Raw genomic sequence first — 18577 nt, 5'->3', positions numbered from 1 at the left:
ATGCAAATGCAAGGAGATAAATAGGTACCACTGGTGGGAAAGTAACAGCATTCCATGCGCTTTTGACATATAGCCATACTGGCCACATGATCATGGAAATTGTCTTTGGACAACGCTGACTCTCTCATCCAAGTCACAAAGATGAGAACAGTATCCTAGAGCCAGACATGACTAACAGGGAAAACTTTGTTTTCTTTTATTAACATTTCAACCTATGAAAGAAAATATTTCTAGTAATTGTGGTAGTAAGACTGATTGACTTACTGATGGTGAACCCTGGAACTGTAGGTAATTCTGAGCACAATCTTGGCTGGGCTCAAGGTGGAATTTCAACACTGCTAGCTTAACCCTTAGGAGGGGCATCAATTGCACATTGGCAGAATGTGAGTGGTGGATATGCATTTGGAAAATAGGGGGACCTGCAGTTTGCATGTGAGAAGCAACAATATAACAACTTAATTGATTCTGCAAGTTGGTAAGTATAATACTATGTTTTGGAAGTTTACAATGTAATTCTAAAGTAATATTGATTTGGAAGTGCAGTATGTTTGTACAAATTAATAAAAATGTCACAAGGCACAATATATTCAGTGTAAAGGACTAGATGACTAAAAAAGAAAGGAAAGGAAAGAAAGAAAAAGAAAGAAAGATGCAGATACAAAACAAAATAATCACTGTTACAAAGTAAAATCTAAAAGCCACATCAAAATTATTTACTGCAAAATTGTATCGAAAAATTTTAAGCTCTGTCTTTTACAGGCACAACTGTTCTTCACTCCAATGTACCTTTGAAAAGGTACAAGATGGATGTTTTTCTATATTTAAGTTTCTTAATCACCCACTTTTAGACTCTCAGTGATTATATTTTTGAGACTATCTGAAGTTATTCAAATTAAAAACTAATCCTTTATTCAAAAAACTGTTTTAGAATAAATTTAAAATGATACTATCTACAGTAGTGTAGCCAGTGGTGGGATTCGGACAATTCACACCACTTTGGGAGAACCAGTTGTTAATTTTCTGAGCAGTTTGGCAAATTGGCTGTTGGAAGAAATCACTAGGGCAGAGAACCGGTTGTTAAACTACTTGAATCCCATCATTGAATGTAGTAGCAATGAAACCTCTTTCTAACAATGTATCAGTGACAAAGTTAACAGTCAAAAGTTGTTAGTAGAAAGGAAAATAAATGGACGTCTGTGGCCACAGAACATTCCAACTAAATTGGCATCTTCATTACTACCATCTAGTGACGTGCGGTGAGGTTTATGACTGGTGAGGCACTGACACAGTGCTGGGTTTCAAGTATTTTTAGACTTGTGGACTTCAACTCCCAGAATTCCACAGCCAGGCATGCTCAGTTCCAATTTAAAGGGACAGCATTTGTTTTTCTCCTTTGCTCCTTCTTTCTTTTTCTTTTTCTTCTCCTTCCCCTCCTTCCTCCCTCTCTCCCTTCCTCCCCCTCTCTCTCAAACACACACACACACACACACACACACACAGAAGTTGGATTGGACTATCTCTCCTACCCCTTCCCTCTCACACTCACTCTCAAACAACCCCCCCACACACACAAAAGTTGGATTGGATATCTTTTCCAGTGGCTTGAAAGCAGCTCCTCTGCCATCCCCCCCCCCCATTCCCCTGCTGCCTTTCCCAAACACCTCCACCATTGCAAATGCAGCCTGCTGTCTGGGTGGGAAATGCCTGGAACACAATAAAGCCCACCCACCACCTCCTGCTGGCAGGCTGGGGTGAGAGGAGAGGCAGAGAAGCCGGAGGGGAGCCAAGCCGAGCCTTCCAAAAGAAAGAGGCTGGGGGGAAGTGTGTGTACTACAGCATGGCTCTTTGCCTGGCTTCCTGCCTCTTCCTGTGGTCTCCTCAGTGCTCACTTGTGCTCTCCCTCCCCAAGTGTAGTTTGATTGCAGGTGGAGCCACGTTGCCTTTTCAAACTTGTAATCAGTGAAGCTGGGCTAGATTTTTATATAGTTTTATCCAGCTGTGTGTGTGTGAGAGAGAAATGAATGGGGGCCTGGGGAGGAAGTCACTACACTTGGGGAGGGAGAGCACCAGTGAGGTTAAGTAGAGTCATCCACGGTGAGGCAGCAACTAGCTCAGCTTTTTCCTTTTACTTTTTTTTTTCATGATGAGAGTGGTGAGGCTGTGCCTCACTTGCCTCACTTGCCTCACCTGACTGCATGTCACTGCTACCATCATATATCTAAAGACGACAGAAATACATAAAATTAGGTGTTTATGGCATTATTTGAATAAAATTTGATCAATGAATAAGCGGATCTCTTTTCAATGTAACAGACGTAGAAGAAATGTCCTGTTTTATTTAAATCAGGAAGTTATCACATGTTTCTTGTACCAGGATTTTAAAATAACTTCTGTATTTTATTTGCTGCCTTGAAATGGAGGTTAATAAATAAAAGATACGGATAACTAAGAATTCTGGTCTATTTTCTGTTTGAGATATAATGAAAATTAAGTTTTATTAATCTTAACAACTCAAAAAAGATTGTATGAGAACTGGACACACAAGCATAATAGCGTATTCATATCTTAACATAAGCCAGCATATGTACATCTGAGCGGAATCATTTTTTAAAAAAAATTCATAAAAAGTCATTTGCAGTCACTTAGCAATTGCTTGTTGGCTTGCTGCCTTTTGAATTCAGTTTTAATCTTTTTGACATTTAAAAAAAGATTTATTTGTAACTCACACATTTTCTGTCTCCCTAATATATGCTGTGGAATGAAAATAAAAATAGATATTTTTTTGGTTATCTGGTGCATGGGTAATCTTACCTTGACATAATTATATTGGCAATTTTGAAAAGATGCTGCAGCTTAGAAGATTCACAGGTGAGGTTGATAAATTTGTTATAGGGGCAGCTAAACCCCACACACATTTTACATCTTTATCATATTTCCCATCCTTGTCAGAGTCTAGAGAACCGAAGTTATAACTTGCATTTCTCAAGTGGGCATTGCAACCTTGCCAAGGACCTGTTAAAAAACAAATGACCATTTAGTAATATTTCATATTGCTGCATTAAATGATACCTTACTTTTATCATTACTTTCTGTCTCATACACCACACGTAACTTTATTCTTACTGGTAATGTTTAGCATGGAGAACATTGCTTTCACGAAAAGCAAGCCTTTTACACAGTGCTTTCGTTTATACAGCATAGTAACTAGAGCTTGTATAACAATTCTTAAATTGGTTGGATGCCAAGCGAAAAGCAACCAAATCACATTATTCATGAACATTGTCATTATTTTGAATGTATGGAGGAAGGAAAAAATGGCAGTACAGTGGGCCTTCAGTGTCAATCACACTGCAGTCAATGCTCATAGTATTACTATGAGCATTGACTGCAGTGTGATTGTCACTGAAGGCCATCTGTTGCAAGATTAGTGGGTTTCCTTGTGCAGTGTGTTAGCTACTTGAGAACAGACTGCTGGACTTAATGCACCAAGAGTTCAATCCAGCAGGCTACTGTTTATTTTCTTAAGCTCTTATGTTACACTATTTTTGCTCTGAGCTTATTCATTTTAAACCATCAGTATGATTAGATTATTCTTGGGTAACTGTACCTTTGGGTATGTAGCATTTTCTTTCAATTTTGGTAAATGATTGACAATATTAAACACATTCTTTTTCCTTTGCATCTAATCAAATATGTCCTGTCATCATCGTTTTTCATCATTCCCACGATGTTGCTGATATGTCATCTCATCCATGGTCCATGGGTAAGATAGTCTTAAGTTATCTTTGGCTGTTAAAATAGGTTAATTTTTTATTTTGACAGCATCCAAGGACAGTCTCACAGGGATAAAATCTGTTAAGCTTTGTTAGGTACTGGTGCGATTAAGCACTAGCAATGAACCCCAGGTCGAGGTTATAACAGAGCAACCCTGTAAAGTATACACAGCGTGCGATAGATAAAGCAACCACACTGAATAATGGATAGTAAAATAACAAAATAAATCTTTACTTTTTGAAGAATATAGCAAAATCCATAAACACAGCCAAAAAGTCATACACAGAAAAAGCAGTCCAATACTACCAAGATAACTTGGATACAAGTAGCAAATAACTTACACACAGTAAGTAGTAGCAACAGTAGTAACAGTTAGGCAGCAGTTATCATACAGCAATCAAGAGAGCGAGAGCAACAACATCAGCTGCAATTTAAAGGCTGTAATCTACTAATTAGCAGAGCTCCTCTCTTAAAGATACATAACATGCCTTGTGCAATATATTGTCTACCCAACTTGTTGGTTACACCCTAACATTCTCCCCTTTGGGTAGATCAATATATCCACTCACAATCTAAGATGATAACCTTCACATGATGAGGTATGTTTCACTGAACTTTGTGCCTTAGTGAAGTTGTCTGCTAAATTGTCTTCAGTTGAACAATATTCCAACTTTATCAGGCCATCCTTAATACTTTGTCGAACATTAAGATACCTCAAATCAGTATACTTCGATCTCGTCTTTATAGCTAAACTAGTCGCCATTTTTATTGCTGCCTGATTATCTTCATAAACAGTAAAAGGTTCATTGATACTTAATCCCATATCTGTAAGCAACTGCTTACAATATATCAGCTCAGTACATGTCAACGACAAACATGAAAACTCAGCTTCCATTGTGGATAAGCTTATGTGTTTCTGTCGTATCAACTTCCATCCAATCAGTACACCACCTAGCATAAAGGCTATGCCGGAAGTTGACTTCCTATTATCTATAGCAGCTGCAAAATTCTCATCAGCATAAACAATCAAAACTAAATCCCTATTCGGCTCTAAATACAACGCATAGTGGATAGTTTTCTTTAAATAACGCAGCACACGCTTTGCTGCTTGCCAATGCCTCTCTGAAGGATTATTATTGAATCTAGCCAGTTGGTTCACACTAAATGATATATCTGGTCTAGACCAATTACTTAGGTACATTAGACTACCTATCAAAGATTGATAGATTCCCTTATCAAAACCAGTACCCTCAGTAACCTCAGGTTTAAACTCCAATGCCATTGGTGTCTTTGCAGTCTTACATAGCTCCATGCTATATTTCTTAAGCAAATGATTAATTTTACCAGCCTGCGACAGCTTAAAACCTTTACTGGTTCTAACCACATCTAAGCCCAGATAATGCTTAATTTCACCCAAATTCCGGATTCTAAATTTACTCTCTAATTGTGAAACAATGTCAATAGCTTCCTGCTCAGACCTAGTAATAATAGCTATATCGTCCGTGAACAAAAGCAACAACGAGATCAAACCATTTTTCACCCGTCTAAATAAACAAGGATCAGCCAAACCTGGAATAAATCCCATAGCTTTTAGTTCATTTACTATGCATCTGTTCCACTCAAAACCGGACTGTTTTAAACCATAAAGGCTCTTTTTAAGTCTCCAACAACCAGTCTGGCCATTAGAATCCACACCTGGTGGCATCTTCATATAAATGGTATGCTGCAATGGAGCATGCAGATACGCTGTTTCAACATCAATATGGGTAACATTACACCGATACTTAGCAGCCCACACCAATGCTGCCCTCAACGTAGAGGCTTTCAAGCTCGGAGCAAAAACCTCATCGTAATCCCTCTCAGTTTGGGAAAACCCTTGAGCAACTAAACGAGCCTTATAAATAGCATTGCCAGCAGCATCGTTTTTAATTTTAAACACCCATCTACATCCAATTGCACTCTCCCCTGAAGGGAGCCTAGCTTCTTCATAAACCTTCAATTCCTGTAAGGATTTCAACTCCTTCTCCATAGCTGCCTTCCACAATTTCTTTTCCTTTTCAGGATACAGCCTTAACTCTGCAAAACTAGAAGATTCTATGCTAACTTGCAATACTGCACTGGCTTGGTATCTGTCGGGTGGATGCCTGTCCCTAGTAGACCTCCTAGGCAATACAGGACTTGCAGGATCATCCTGTTCCACCTCACGAGTAGATTCTACATCTACATCTTCCTCCCCTTTCAGAGTAATAGATGGACCATCCTGATTCTCTAACTGCTCATTTGGTGTATCATGATTAACCAAACGATCAACATCTACATCATCACAAATCTTGTTAAACTCTTGTTCTAGCTTCTCCCAACCAACATGTTCTGAAAATTTAGCACTAGCACTGTGCATAATTTTCCGAGTTCCAGGTTCCCAGAACCTAAACGATCTATGATTGGAATTGTACCCAACAAAAACCATCTTCCTAGCTCTGCTTTGATCCTTCCGTCTAGTCTGTGAGGGAATATGCACCCAAGCAGGGACACCAAATGTGTGTAAATAACTCAAATCAGGCTTCCTACCATGCCAAAGAGTATAAGGAATCTTACCAGTAGTTGAGTTAACTACTATGTTCAGAATATGGTTTGCACACATTATAGCCTCACCCCAAAGCCTTTCTGACAAACCAGAATCAACCAGCATAGTTCTGGTCATTGCCTGCAATGATTGACCACGTCTTTCAATAAATGAATTATGTTCTGGCCTGTAGGGGGCAGAACGCCTATGTTCTATACCAGCATTCTCCAACATTGATGTAAACCTATGATTAGTGAATTCAGACCCATTATCAGTGACTAGGCAAAGTACTTTTTTATCCATCTTACGTTCAACAAACTTTAACCATTTAGTAAAATGTTTGAAAGTTTCTGCCTTTGATTTCATTACATAACAGAAACCATACCTAGAATAATGGTCCATAATGCTGAGTATATAGCAGGCACCTCCTAAGCTAGGTTTCTTAGGGCCAATTAGGTCTGCAAACACTACTTCCAGTGGTTTAGATGTCTTGAATCCTTTAAACCGGTTTGCAGGGGTAACCTTACTTTTAGCCTGGTTACAGCATTACAGTTAAGATATTTTGAACAAGGTTTCAAATTGATTCCCTTAGATAGAATAATAGTTTGACGTACCATTTTAAAATTTACATGGCCTAAACGTCTATGAAGTAGATGTATACAGTTATCATGGGGCTGTTTATTCTTATAACCAGGTTCAGAACTCGCAATATTTAAAGAGTTCTCATGTAGAATAAATAAATTATTCTCCGAATTGGCAATAACACTATTACCTTCCTTTTCGATAATGCATCTATCATTCTTAAATGTTACTGTAAACCCACATTTCACAAGGTCTTTTACAGATAATAGGTTAAATTTCATTTTAGGTACATATAACATTTCCAATTTTTCATTAATACATGGACAATAAGCTGTACCTTCACCTGAAGCCTTAATTTTCCAACCATTTGCTAAGGAAATGTGCTGTTTGCTAGCCTTCATAGTAACAAACCTTTCTTTAACCTTGGTTATAGAATGGGATGCGCCACTGTCAACCACCCAGAAACTATGGTTTACAGGCTTATCTACTTAGCTACAGTTACAGTAACATTGTTGCTTTTTCTTTTACTATTAGCAACACTCCTTTTCTTGCTATTTTTACAGTTCTTAGCAATATGCCCCTTACCACCACAAGAATAACATTTCTTAACAAAATTTACAGTTGAAAACTGTGTTTCTTCTTGTGATTGATTGTCTCTGAACTGAACTCTATCCGCTCTTCGTCTGGACTCTTCAAGCAATCTCCCGGTAACCTCAGATAATGTCAGTTCATCTCGTGAACGAACTTCCAATGAGGAAACAAAAGAGTCGTAGCTTTCATCAAGCGACGATAGAATAATATACACCTGGTGAAGCTCAGAAAAAATTAACTCTTTTTCTTGCAAATCCTGCAAAGTTTTCTTCATGAAGTCTAAATGAGCCAACATATCACCACCTTTTTGCAAACGGGCTCTAAACAGTTTCCGTGTGAGATGAATATGAGCACCCACACTGTCCCGAACATAAATTCTCCGCAATGTGTTCCAACACCTAGCAGCAGACTCTTCGCCACGAATATGGACCAGTTGCTGGTCATTCAGTGTTCGTCCAATAATGCAGAGAGCTCTCTCATTGTCCCTGTTAAACTGCGCAATCTTCTTCGCATCCTCATTATCAGCAGGATCCCAATCTGTAACATCTGGTGGGTTCTGAACCACAGACCACAGTCCTTCTCTACGCAGAAGTAGGGAACACTTCAAGGACCAGGAAACATAGTTGGTTCCATCAAACCGGGTAATCATGGAGATTGCAGCAGACTGTTCTTGTGCCATATTCACAAAAATAAACTATCCAAAAAGTGGTGATTAAAAAAAAAATTATGGTTAAGGCAGGGCGTCTGGGCCCATAACCAATGTTAGGTACTGGTGCGATTAAGCACTAGCAATGAACCCCAGGTCGAGGTTATAACAGAGCAACCCTGTAAAGTATACGCAGCGTGCGATAGATAAAGCAACCACACTGAATAATGGATAGTAAAATAACAAAATAAATCTTTACTTTTTGAAGAATATAGCAAAATCCATAAACACAGCCAAAAAGTCATACACAGAAAAAGCAGTCCAATACTACCAAGATAACTTGGATACAAGTAGCAAATAACTTACACACAGTAAGTAGTAGCAACAGTAGTAACAGTTAGGCAGCAGTTATCATACAGCAATCAAGAGAGAGAGAGTGAGAGCAACAACATCAGCTGCAATTTAAAGGCTGTAATCTACTAATTAGCAGAGCTCCTCTCTTAAAAGATACATAACATGCCTTGTGCAATATATTGTCTACCCAACTTGTTGGTTACACCCTAACAAGCTTTGTCATCATTAACTTGGAGAAAAGTCATGGTGCTAGCAGGGAACAAATTCAGTAAAGGTAGTATAACTCATTTCATACAGATATATAATTTTATGCTAACAGAAGATGGGTGAATAGTTCTTCTGTGCTACTGCAGAAAGGCCCAAAGAGAGAACAAAAAGCAGCAGAAGATAAGATTTTTTCATAGCAGTCATGGAATATATCACTGTTAAAAGCAAACACAATCAGTATTTCCTTATATTTCCTTATTACATGAAGTGAGATAACTGGCATTCAGCATAAGGTTCCTTAGCCAAATAAATCAGAATTCATGAATAATAAATGGAAATATATATAAAATTTTGAGTACAGCTTTGATCTTCCAAGACAATTCCTATCTTTGAACAGTAGGAGGAGATATTTCTTTGTTTTTGGACTACAATTCCTATAAATTCCTGGGATTTGTCTATAGAGCTGTTACAAATTAAGCTATTACATTTCTATGCAGGATCAAAAATGAAAGTTGTTTGATTATCATGAATCAGAAAGACTGTAGGACTTTAGCATAAAATTATACACTCATATCAAAATAGGTATACTTATGAACTGATTTTTGTTTTGGCATAATCCAAATCAGGGATATTTTTCAAGCCATTGCTGGGTTGACCACTGCACTAAACCATATTTTAACCATAGTTGTTTCAATAATGCACAAAATTGAAACTTAGCCTGGGCAATTAGTACATATCCACATTTTTCATTTTAACACAGAGCTAGAATATAGATTTTATTTAAGAAAAAATGTTGTGATAGTTATCAGAATAAGCCAGAGGAAGAATTCTTATTTTAGTTGCAATATTATACCTGATTGCCGACAGGTAATTTTTATTCACTATAGGAGGTTAGATAAGATCTAATTAAATGACTACCTAAAGTTAAAAACAAAAACATTCCTTTTGCTTTACAGGAATGTAGTGACCTTTTCAAAGGTTTTCCTATATTTTCTGGCTGAGTAAATAGATTTAGAAATTTGAAAGCATGTTAGATTATTTTCTGAAAATGCATTGGTTTGTGGGAATGATTTTGTGAGATTGGGGTAAAGGAACACGGCCAAGGAACTGGTCAGATAAAAGGCAGCTGGACCCACACCAGGAATGCAGACACAGCAAGAGGAGGGACCCTCCTTAACTTGGGGGCAGTAAAGGGACAGAGGGGGAAACAGGGGGGGTGGTGGGGTGGTGGGAAGTATTTTTAGACTTGCAAGGTTAGGTTAATGTAGCTTTACAGTAAAATGGAGGTAGCTCATCTGGTCATGTTTCTTGTTGGTATATTTGGTAAGGCTGTCAAAAAATAGCTGCCGAGAGAGACAAAAACATTCAAATCATTTAATTGAAAGTAAACAGGTGAGAAGTTGCTCCCTAATACTCTATCCTCCCACAATGCTATTCTGTCAATTTAATCTGTGTTGTGTTCTTGGCTCACATCCAAAGAAATTACTGGCCAGCATTCATTTATCATTATTAATATCCCAAGAGTGTTTTAGGAATAAAAAGAGCCTGAAATCATTCTTAGAAATAAAGATTTATGCTTGAGGTTTGTGTCTGTGTGTGTGTGTGTTTGTGTATGTGTGTGCGTGTTCGTAACACTCCTTGTTATGTTATTGTTATGATATCGATAGGAGCATGAATTGCATTGCTAGCTCCTTCACAAACTGTATACAACAAGCAGATACTGATTCTATATAGAAAGGATTTGCATAAGACCACTAAGAAACTTGGACAAACAAGACTCTGAGCAGAGTTTCTTAACCTTGGCAATTTGATGATCTGTGGATTTCAACTCCCTAAATTCCCCAAGCAGGAAGGGAAATTGTGGCAGTTGGGAGTCCATACATTTTCAGGCTACCAAGGTTCAGAAACACTGATGCAGTAAATATATCACAGCAGGGGGCTCTCTTGAGATGTTGCAGTGAAGAGGGAAACGTTAGGGTGGAAACCACAGAATGAGCATCTGGAAATGTGACTTTCAAAAGTAATTTTTTATAATAGGAAAAGGGTGGAGCAACAGTTCCAATTAGCTCCATGGACACAAATACATCTGGATTCTTGACAGTGTTCAGATGTCTCAAAATTAACATGCCAGTACTTTTTTAAGGCTAGAGTTCAAGCATTACAAAAGACCATTTTGAATGAAAAGGAAAAAGAAAATAACAGCAACTCTAGCCCAAAAATCTGTAAATTGGTTAAATGATGGGAAATACCCAGCATAGTTTCTCTTTGTTTTCTGCTAAGTCACAATCAATACATGATTCCAAGAATGCAATTAGAAGTGTACATGGATTTGTAGAAACAGCATTCAGCCCATCATCTCCTATTGAAGTGTATTCTGCAAATAAAGTGATAAACATATACTGCATTATTAAAACACAATATAATTTATAATTTAATTAAGTTTAATTAATTTGCTGTACTAGGACTACTTAAGCAGCCTGAGCATTCCAATATTTTAAGTAGACTACAGTATTTTTCAGACTATAAGACGCACCAACATTTCCACGGTCTTTTGGGGGGGAAGGTGCATTTTATACTCTGAAAAATACAGTATGTACTTGGCAAGCTCTCAATATAACCCATAAGGCTCTTGGCATAAAGCAGCCAGATCATGGTTTGGGAAAAATCACAATCCTACTACTTATTTTTTAAAATAAAATAATGCAAGGAAAGTCTAACACAGTTTGTTTAACTGTGGATTTAGTCATGAAGTAAAAAAAAGCCCACACAGAGCAGCCAATTAGATTAGTAAGAGCCAAAATAAGTGTCTTACTTTAAGAGCTGGAAATGGAGGATGATGAGGTTATACAGTACATGCCGAATAAACTTTTGAGAGCCTATGTTACATGTTTTATGCCCCATTAGCTGCCATTCACGTTCCATAACTCCCAAATCTTCTTTCTGTCATTGTATTTATCATATCATATATATAATGCATACCTATTATGCATTAATACATACCGGCATATTATCTTATACATCTTATGCATTCCATATACATATATGTTACTTAGACCTTTCAGCCTACTGGGGGTTTCCCCCCCAGAAAATGTAATAATACAAACAATTTAGTCTATTGGAAAAAGAAATATCTACTGCAAGTCCAAAACAGGGAATACCCAAAACTCAATGTATAACTTTTAGGTTTTGAAAAATGCAAAACTTGCCTATTTTGAGATAGCTCAGTAGGTACTCAGAGGTGGGTTCCTAATAGTTCAGACCAGTTCGGCCGAACCGGTAGTAACTTGGTGGTCTGGGTCACTGGTACCGGGAGTGGCCCAGGCCTGCCACATTCCCAAACCGGTTCTAGCAAAATTTTTGTGTGCACTAAACTGGCAATAACCCACTCCTGGTATAACCCACTCCTGGTACAACTAAAGTATTGTATATCTTTGTGTTTGAATGTTTAAATAGGAGGGCCTAGTTCACTCTCTAAATTCCAAGTAGCAGCAACTAAATCAGGAACATTACTTTCATCATTTATCGTGTAATGGAAAAATTCCTAATTATTAACTTGTTGGAAACTTATGAAAAGTGATGGAAACCCAAGGACAAAGATTGGGACATTGGCTTAAATATAGCTTGTGTACAGTTTTAGAGAAGGAGTGACTATTGGGTTCCAAGTAAGAAATAAGGGGACAGGTTTGTAATTCATGGTGTATTTTCCAGACATAGTATTAGTAGGAAAGGCATCACTATTTATAAAGAGATGAACAATAAAAGAATTACATTTAAATAAAGGTACTTTTCCCCATACAAAGTCTGAAGAATATTTCATATTGGAGCCACTCACATTCTATCAACTCAACTGACTCCAGAGAGTAGTGGTGGTGTGGAAATGGAGAAGGTATGCCACCCTGAACACCTAGTGAAAAGGAGTGGGGACACATATAGTAAATACATGAACAAGAGTTACTACAAAAAATGATATTTTAGAATTTTAAACATGAATAATCTAATTTTATGGTATGCTTTATGATGTTCGTCCGTCATGTTCAAAGAGGACCATGACATCTAACAGGTTGTGGGCTGTCCATGATGTGTCTGTAGGTGGCTGGTAAGACCTATATGGGCATGAAATGTTCTGCCAGGTGTCAGGCAGATGTGTGGGCACCAATGTGGCAGCATTTACAGATCTGGCTTTGTGTAGTGCTCGCTTCTCTTGTGTTATGGTTGTTCTTCTGTCCTCAGTCTTGGATAAGCGTGCACCATGTTGATCAATCTTGTGCCAGGGTTTCCCAGGAGGTGGTGTAGATATCCAGGAACTTGAAGGAGGCTTTCAATGTGTCTTTGTATCGCTTCTTTGTCCCCCATGCAATCACTTTCCTTGAGACAGCTCACCATAGAGTAGCTGTTTAGGGATATGATCGTCTGGCATCCTTGCAATTTTATGGTAGGATTTATATATTGTACTTGAACATAATATGGTTTGCCTGACTTTGGCTTGTAATGTTCTGTGAATCCAACTTTATAAAACCATTGTTTATACCTTAGTACAGTATATACTGTACTAAGTATGGGTTGTTTAATTTAATTTGATTTTTACCTATGTGTATGATTGTTTGTATGTTTTAAATTTATTCCTGTACACCGCCCCGAGTCTCTCCGGGGAGAGGGGGCGGTCTAGAAATTTAATAAATTATTATTATTAATTAATTATATAAATCTACCAATTTGAGATTTATTCTACAAATGATCTCAAAGAAATATCTATAAGTGAATTTCACTTTATTATAAGTACACCATTTCATTTTAAGATTATAGACATAATGTGCAGAAATTTATTACAGCAAAAATGGTTTAACCTTTTTATCCATTATTTACCATCTGAAAAGGTACAGGGAGCCAGTACTTGTCCAGACATATTTCTTTGGAGACCTTTTCAGATGGATTGTTTGTTTGTTTATTCGATTTGGAGATCACCAGACTCTCAGTCAATTCTGGGTAATTATGTCCAAGGATAGGAAACCATAAAATATATGTCCATACACATCCAGAAAAAAATATGTACAAATTATACGACAAATGCAACAAACTGCATACCAAATTTTATGAAGCAAAATTATGAAATAACAGCTTAACTGATACATTATTTGCAAAATATGATATAACTTTTGACATAGATTGCACATTTTTATAATATAAAATCATGTTTAGGATAACTTAGTTCTTAGTGCTAGAAATAGAAGCCTAAAGAACACTGTTTTTTCTTCCTATTTATGTTTCAATGGAAACATCTGCCAATGTTTATTTACCAACAGAGATGTTTAAAATAAAAAAAAATGTTTTCATTAAGTTATGAGAAACAAGGGGACAGACTACTAGTGCATATTTACGTTAAAATTAACAAATGACTCATATCTCAGTAAGATGTACCACAGGTAAAACATAGATAATTATTTCAAGTAAGATAGTTTGTGTCAAGATCTTAATGAAGATGAGAAGCTACTTCATAACAGTGCTTAGATTACTACAAATGAGTTTGCCATTTCTGTTTTTCCTCTTCCAAGAGTTCATCTGAATCACCAGCAACATTAAACAGAATACTTTAATCAGATTATTCAATGTTGCTTTACTAATATATTCCAGTCACTAAATAACACATTGGTTATACTTTAGTGAATAATTTCATTTCAGACCTGTTAAGCATATGTTGTACTACAAATAAAAGCTTTTAGGATTGAAGGGAGTTCTTTTGCAGATTTGTTTCAAACTGTCATTCCAGGTTTTGATTTAACAATTTTAGATTTAAGCAGACTTTTTAAAATAAAAATATTAATGCAGATGAGAAACAAATGGTTCAACAAAGAATCTCAAACTGTTGTTGATTGGGTGATGTTGCAACAGTTTAGTCATAATAGTTCATTTCTTTTGCCTGTCAAAATACATATGGCCCTCACATGATAGCTAAAAATTCTGGAAGTTGTATCCTTAGCACATGCAAAGGGAATACAGTTGAGACACACTGCAAAAGAAGAACCTTATTCTGTATTTTCAAGGCTCACTAAATTTAAAAAATGCTTAATAACATCCATGGAAAAGGTAGCATCTGTGATTCTGGAGCCTGGAGAGGGCGAAAAATGGGCCTGTTTTTGGCCTCCGGAGGACTTCTGGAGCTCAAGAAGGCCATTTTTGCCCTCCCGGAGGCTTGAAAAAAGCTTCTGGAGTCTAGGGAGGGCATAAACTCCCCACCACCACCATGGTGCAGGAGCCAAGTAGGCCACACCCACCATGCCCACACAAATCCAGCAACTGGGCAGAGAACTAGTTGCTAACATTTTTCAATCCTACCCCTGTGTGAGAATATCACGCTGGCAAAAATCAAAAGTTTAGAAAGCTATCTTCTATTTCAGTCTGATAGAAATTAAAAACAGCTACTAACTGTGGGGGTGGGGAAGGGCTGAGTTACAATGACTCAGTGAAATGCTATGTTCAGCTACACCACAAAGGCTTTATGTCATCAAATCTGGAGTGTTTCCTTTACAGATTGTTACAGATCAGTTAAGAACTACTACTTTCTCTAAACTCTAAATTAATAGGATTATATCAGGCTGTTTCGATAGGTGGTTATTTTCAGCTAATTATTTTTTATATTACTATATTACAGAAAGGATGGATTGAAAATAGCTCCACTATTGTAACCCAGAATTAATGTTTAAATTCTGAATAAACATTATTTCATGAGAGAAAAATCCAAAAAATTGGCTTAGATCTAATAAACGTTCCTTGATTATAAAGCTTTTCAGCAAGATGTTTTCTGCAAGATCTTCAGATGATCTGAATATGATGATTTGATATGTAATCCAGTACTTAATTCCATTGTATATATCTGATAGTCTTTTCTTATAGATAGAAGAATGTATTAGGCAACTTCTATCCTATCTTCAATTTTCTCTTTTTGATGATTTGGTAATGAGAAAGTGATTTGGTTACACCTACAAAGATTCTGAAGAAACAGATTATTTAGACCTGTATGAGTTGACTTTCAGGTTGAAGCTAGAACAGAAACAGTATTGATCATGTTTGTTTATGAATGATTGGTGGCAGAACCAGAATGAGATGTGTGCAATTAGGACCTCAACATCTTTTGATACTACTAAACATGGTGTTCCTCTAGACCAGTGATGGCGAACCTTTTTTGGCTCACGTGCCAAAAGCATTCGAGAACGGACTTCCGATTTGCTCATAGGGCCGGTTTTAGCTCTCCGGAGCCTTCAGGAGGCTTCTCTGAAGGCTCCGGAGGGCTAAAACCGGCCCCATGAACAAATTGGAAGTATGTTCCAACCTTCCAATTTACCCGTAGGGCCAGTTTTTCATGCTCTGGAGGCTTCAAGGAAGCCTCCACAGGGCGAAAAATGGCCTCAAAAGAAGACCAAAGTCAGCTGGCCAGCGCACACCTCGTGTGCCCTGACAAATGGCTCTGTGTGCCAGCTGTGGCACGCGTGCCATAGTTTCGCCATCATGGTTCTAGACCAACTGCAGGAATGGGAGCATAGTTTTGCAGGATTCTCCTTATGTCAAATGTGTCCATGGCCAGTTCCAGTTACTATTGGTAGGAAATACTGCAGGTCAAGTGTAATGGTTGAGCTACTGCAGGACACCTCACAACCTCTAATTTGTGGTGTGTCCTGGGGTTAGTACACTCACTTCTCCTTATTTAATATGATCATCTGTTAGAAGAGTCTTTGAACATGTTCAAGGCATTTTCTGCCTTTCCAAAACTGAAAAATTCTTTCTTATGGTCATTCATAAAGAATCTGCTCTATATGAGCTGCCCTTGAAAACTATGTGGAAACTATAGCTCATACAGAATACAGTCTCACAAACAGTGACGGACAAGCATCTAAGTTTCATTGCTTACTAGTTGGATTCAAGGTACTGCAGATCAAGGTACTGCTTGTCACCTTTAAACCCTTACATGGCACAAGGCCTAGTTATTACAGGGATCAATTGTTTCCCATGATTTCTGCAGAATCTGGCAGAATTGGCGCTTTCTTGTTCTCTTCATTAGGCAATGCCCTGCAGAGGTGGTTTGTTGCCGGTTCATCCGAAATGTAATGGAATTCAGGCTGGTAGCGACCCACGCCTTCCATGACCCAGAACCGGTTCTCTTGCTACTGCTTGACTGCCGCCATTTTGGATTTTGGTGACTGCGCATGCACAGTTCATTGTAAATTTACATTGAAGAACGCACATGGGCATGTTGCATGCAGGTTGCAAACTAGCAGTAATGCTGGCAGCAACCCACCCCTGGTGCCCTCTAATAGCAAGATCCAGCAGGCAGACCCTCATTACAACAGTTCTTGGCCTCTGGAATAGTACCCTGAGATTTGTCTGGGTCCCATCTTCTCAGTCTTTAAAGAGCATTTACATTTTAGCTTTTTCTTTTAAAGGCCTTGGCTTAAGAAGATTGTAAGGGCCTTTTGTTTATTTCCCTCAGGAAGACACTCACCTTTAGCAACCAGCTATTTATTGTGGACTTGAATTTTGAAAAAAACAAAAAAACAAAAAAAGACTGCATGTATATCTTTTGTTTTGCATTTTGTTTTCTGTTTTTAAAAATGTTATTTGTAGAATAGGAATAAAGACAAGGCAGGGGATACTCACAACTTATTTTTTTAGACGCTTCCTATTGTCTCTCTCTGCCTTTCCTTGCCTGGTGCAGCAGATTGCCTATAGATCAACTGCTTTAATCTGATGACCCTGAAACCACTAAGAGGTGAGCACTTTTATAACCGTTCATTGTATTTAGCATGTTAGGAACCCTTTATATGAATATAATTTTACCTATTGTCTCCCTGAAAGAGGCTTCCCATCCATCAGCAGCTCCAAAGGAATCTGCCCTAAATACTAGCAGCAAGTTGTTTGAGGAACTCTTAATAGAAGAAGGAAGGATTGCATCACAGAATTTCCCAAGTAGTGAAGAAGCAATGTTTGGGCCATCATACACTGCAACATAGTTTCTGAGACAAGAAGAGACCTCAAAGTGGAAGCCATTGAATCTGTAAAGATTTGACACATATCTATGCAGAAGGATAACTGCAACTGATATAGGTTTGGTAACTGGTATCTACTTGTGCAAGGTTATGAATACACATTTTACAGGAGACCTTTAAGAACGCCTAAATTAGGAAAGATTAATCCAAAGCATGATATTTTTTTAATATCTCGAATGTAGGCTACCTGAGCCACAAAAGAATGTAGGCTACCTGAGCCACATAGCTTTGTGCTATGTAAGATTTTAGGGATGATAGTAATTATAAGCCCAAAATGAAGGACTCGTAGCTTGCCAGATATGGCTATTAATCCTAGAAAATATACTGGCTATTGTTAAAGGATACAGAGAGTGGTTACTAGGAAACATCAAAAAGCACCTTTGGGACAATCATGATCTGGATGACTGAGAATCTCCATAGACAAGAAGGCAATAGGTTCCCCTGTATGATACTGGTTATACCCTCAAAGAAATAATATCGATAGTTTTATGGAAAGACCCTGAATAAGACTGCTTTTTTGATATGGGTTCAACAATCGTACAGTGTTCCCATAATTATAGAAAACTCCCAATATGTTACTTTTGTTTCAAAAAAACAACCTGTTTTTTATTAAGCATCATCTTCCCCCCAACAGTTGTTATGGTTCATTAAAAATTGCTTTTGACATATGTACTTGACTGCCAATATTTTGTTGTTTCCAACATTTATGTGATACGCACAATTCATATTTGATGATACTCTGTGAATGAATACGGAGGGCTTTTGATTTTGCCCCTGGAGACATTAAAAGTGCCACCACAAGGTTTGATGAAAAGAGAGAAATGA

The 18577-nt window shown here is 37.7% G+C and overlaps 1 protein-coding gene across 1 annotated transcript in view; it reads right to left on the bottom strand.

Moving 5' to 3' along the window:
• Positions 1–18577, bottom strand: part of CUBN (cubilin) — a gene marked incomplete at its 3' end in the record, with an annotated part of 191788 nt that overhangs the window by 2401 nt on the left and 170810 nt on the right. The window contains 1 exon segment of the mRNA XM_081970672.1: positions 17528–17826. Coding sequence (XP_081826798.1) covers positions 17528–17826 — 299 coding nt within the window.

Source organism: Natrix helvetica (genome assembly GCF_964273705.1).
Source record: "Natrix helvetica genome assembly, chromosome: Z".
Taxonomy (NCBI): domain Eukaryota; kingdom Metazoa; phylum Chordata; class Lepidosauria; order Squamata; family Natricidae; genus Natrix; species Natrix helvetica.
Note: the sequence above shows the minus strand (reverse complement) of the source record. Positions and strands in the feature narration are given on the sequence as shown.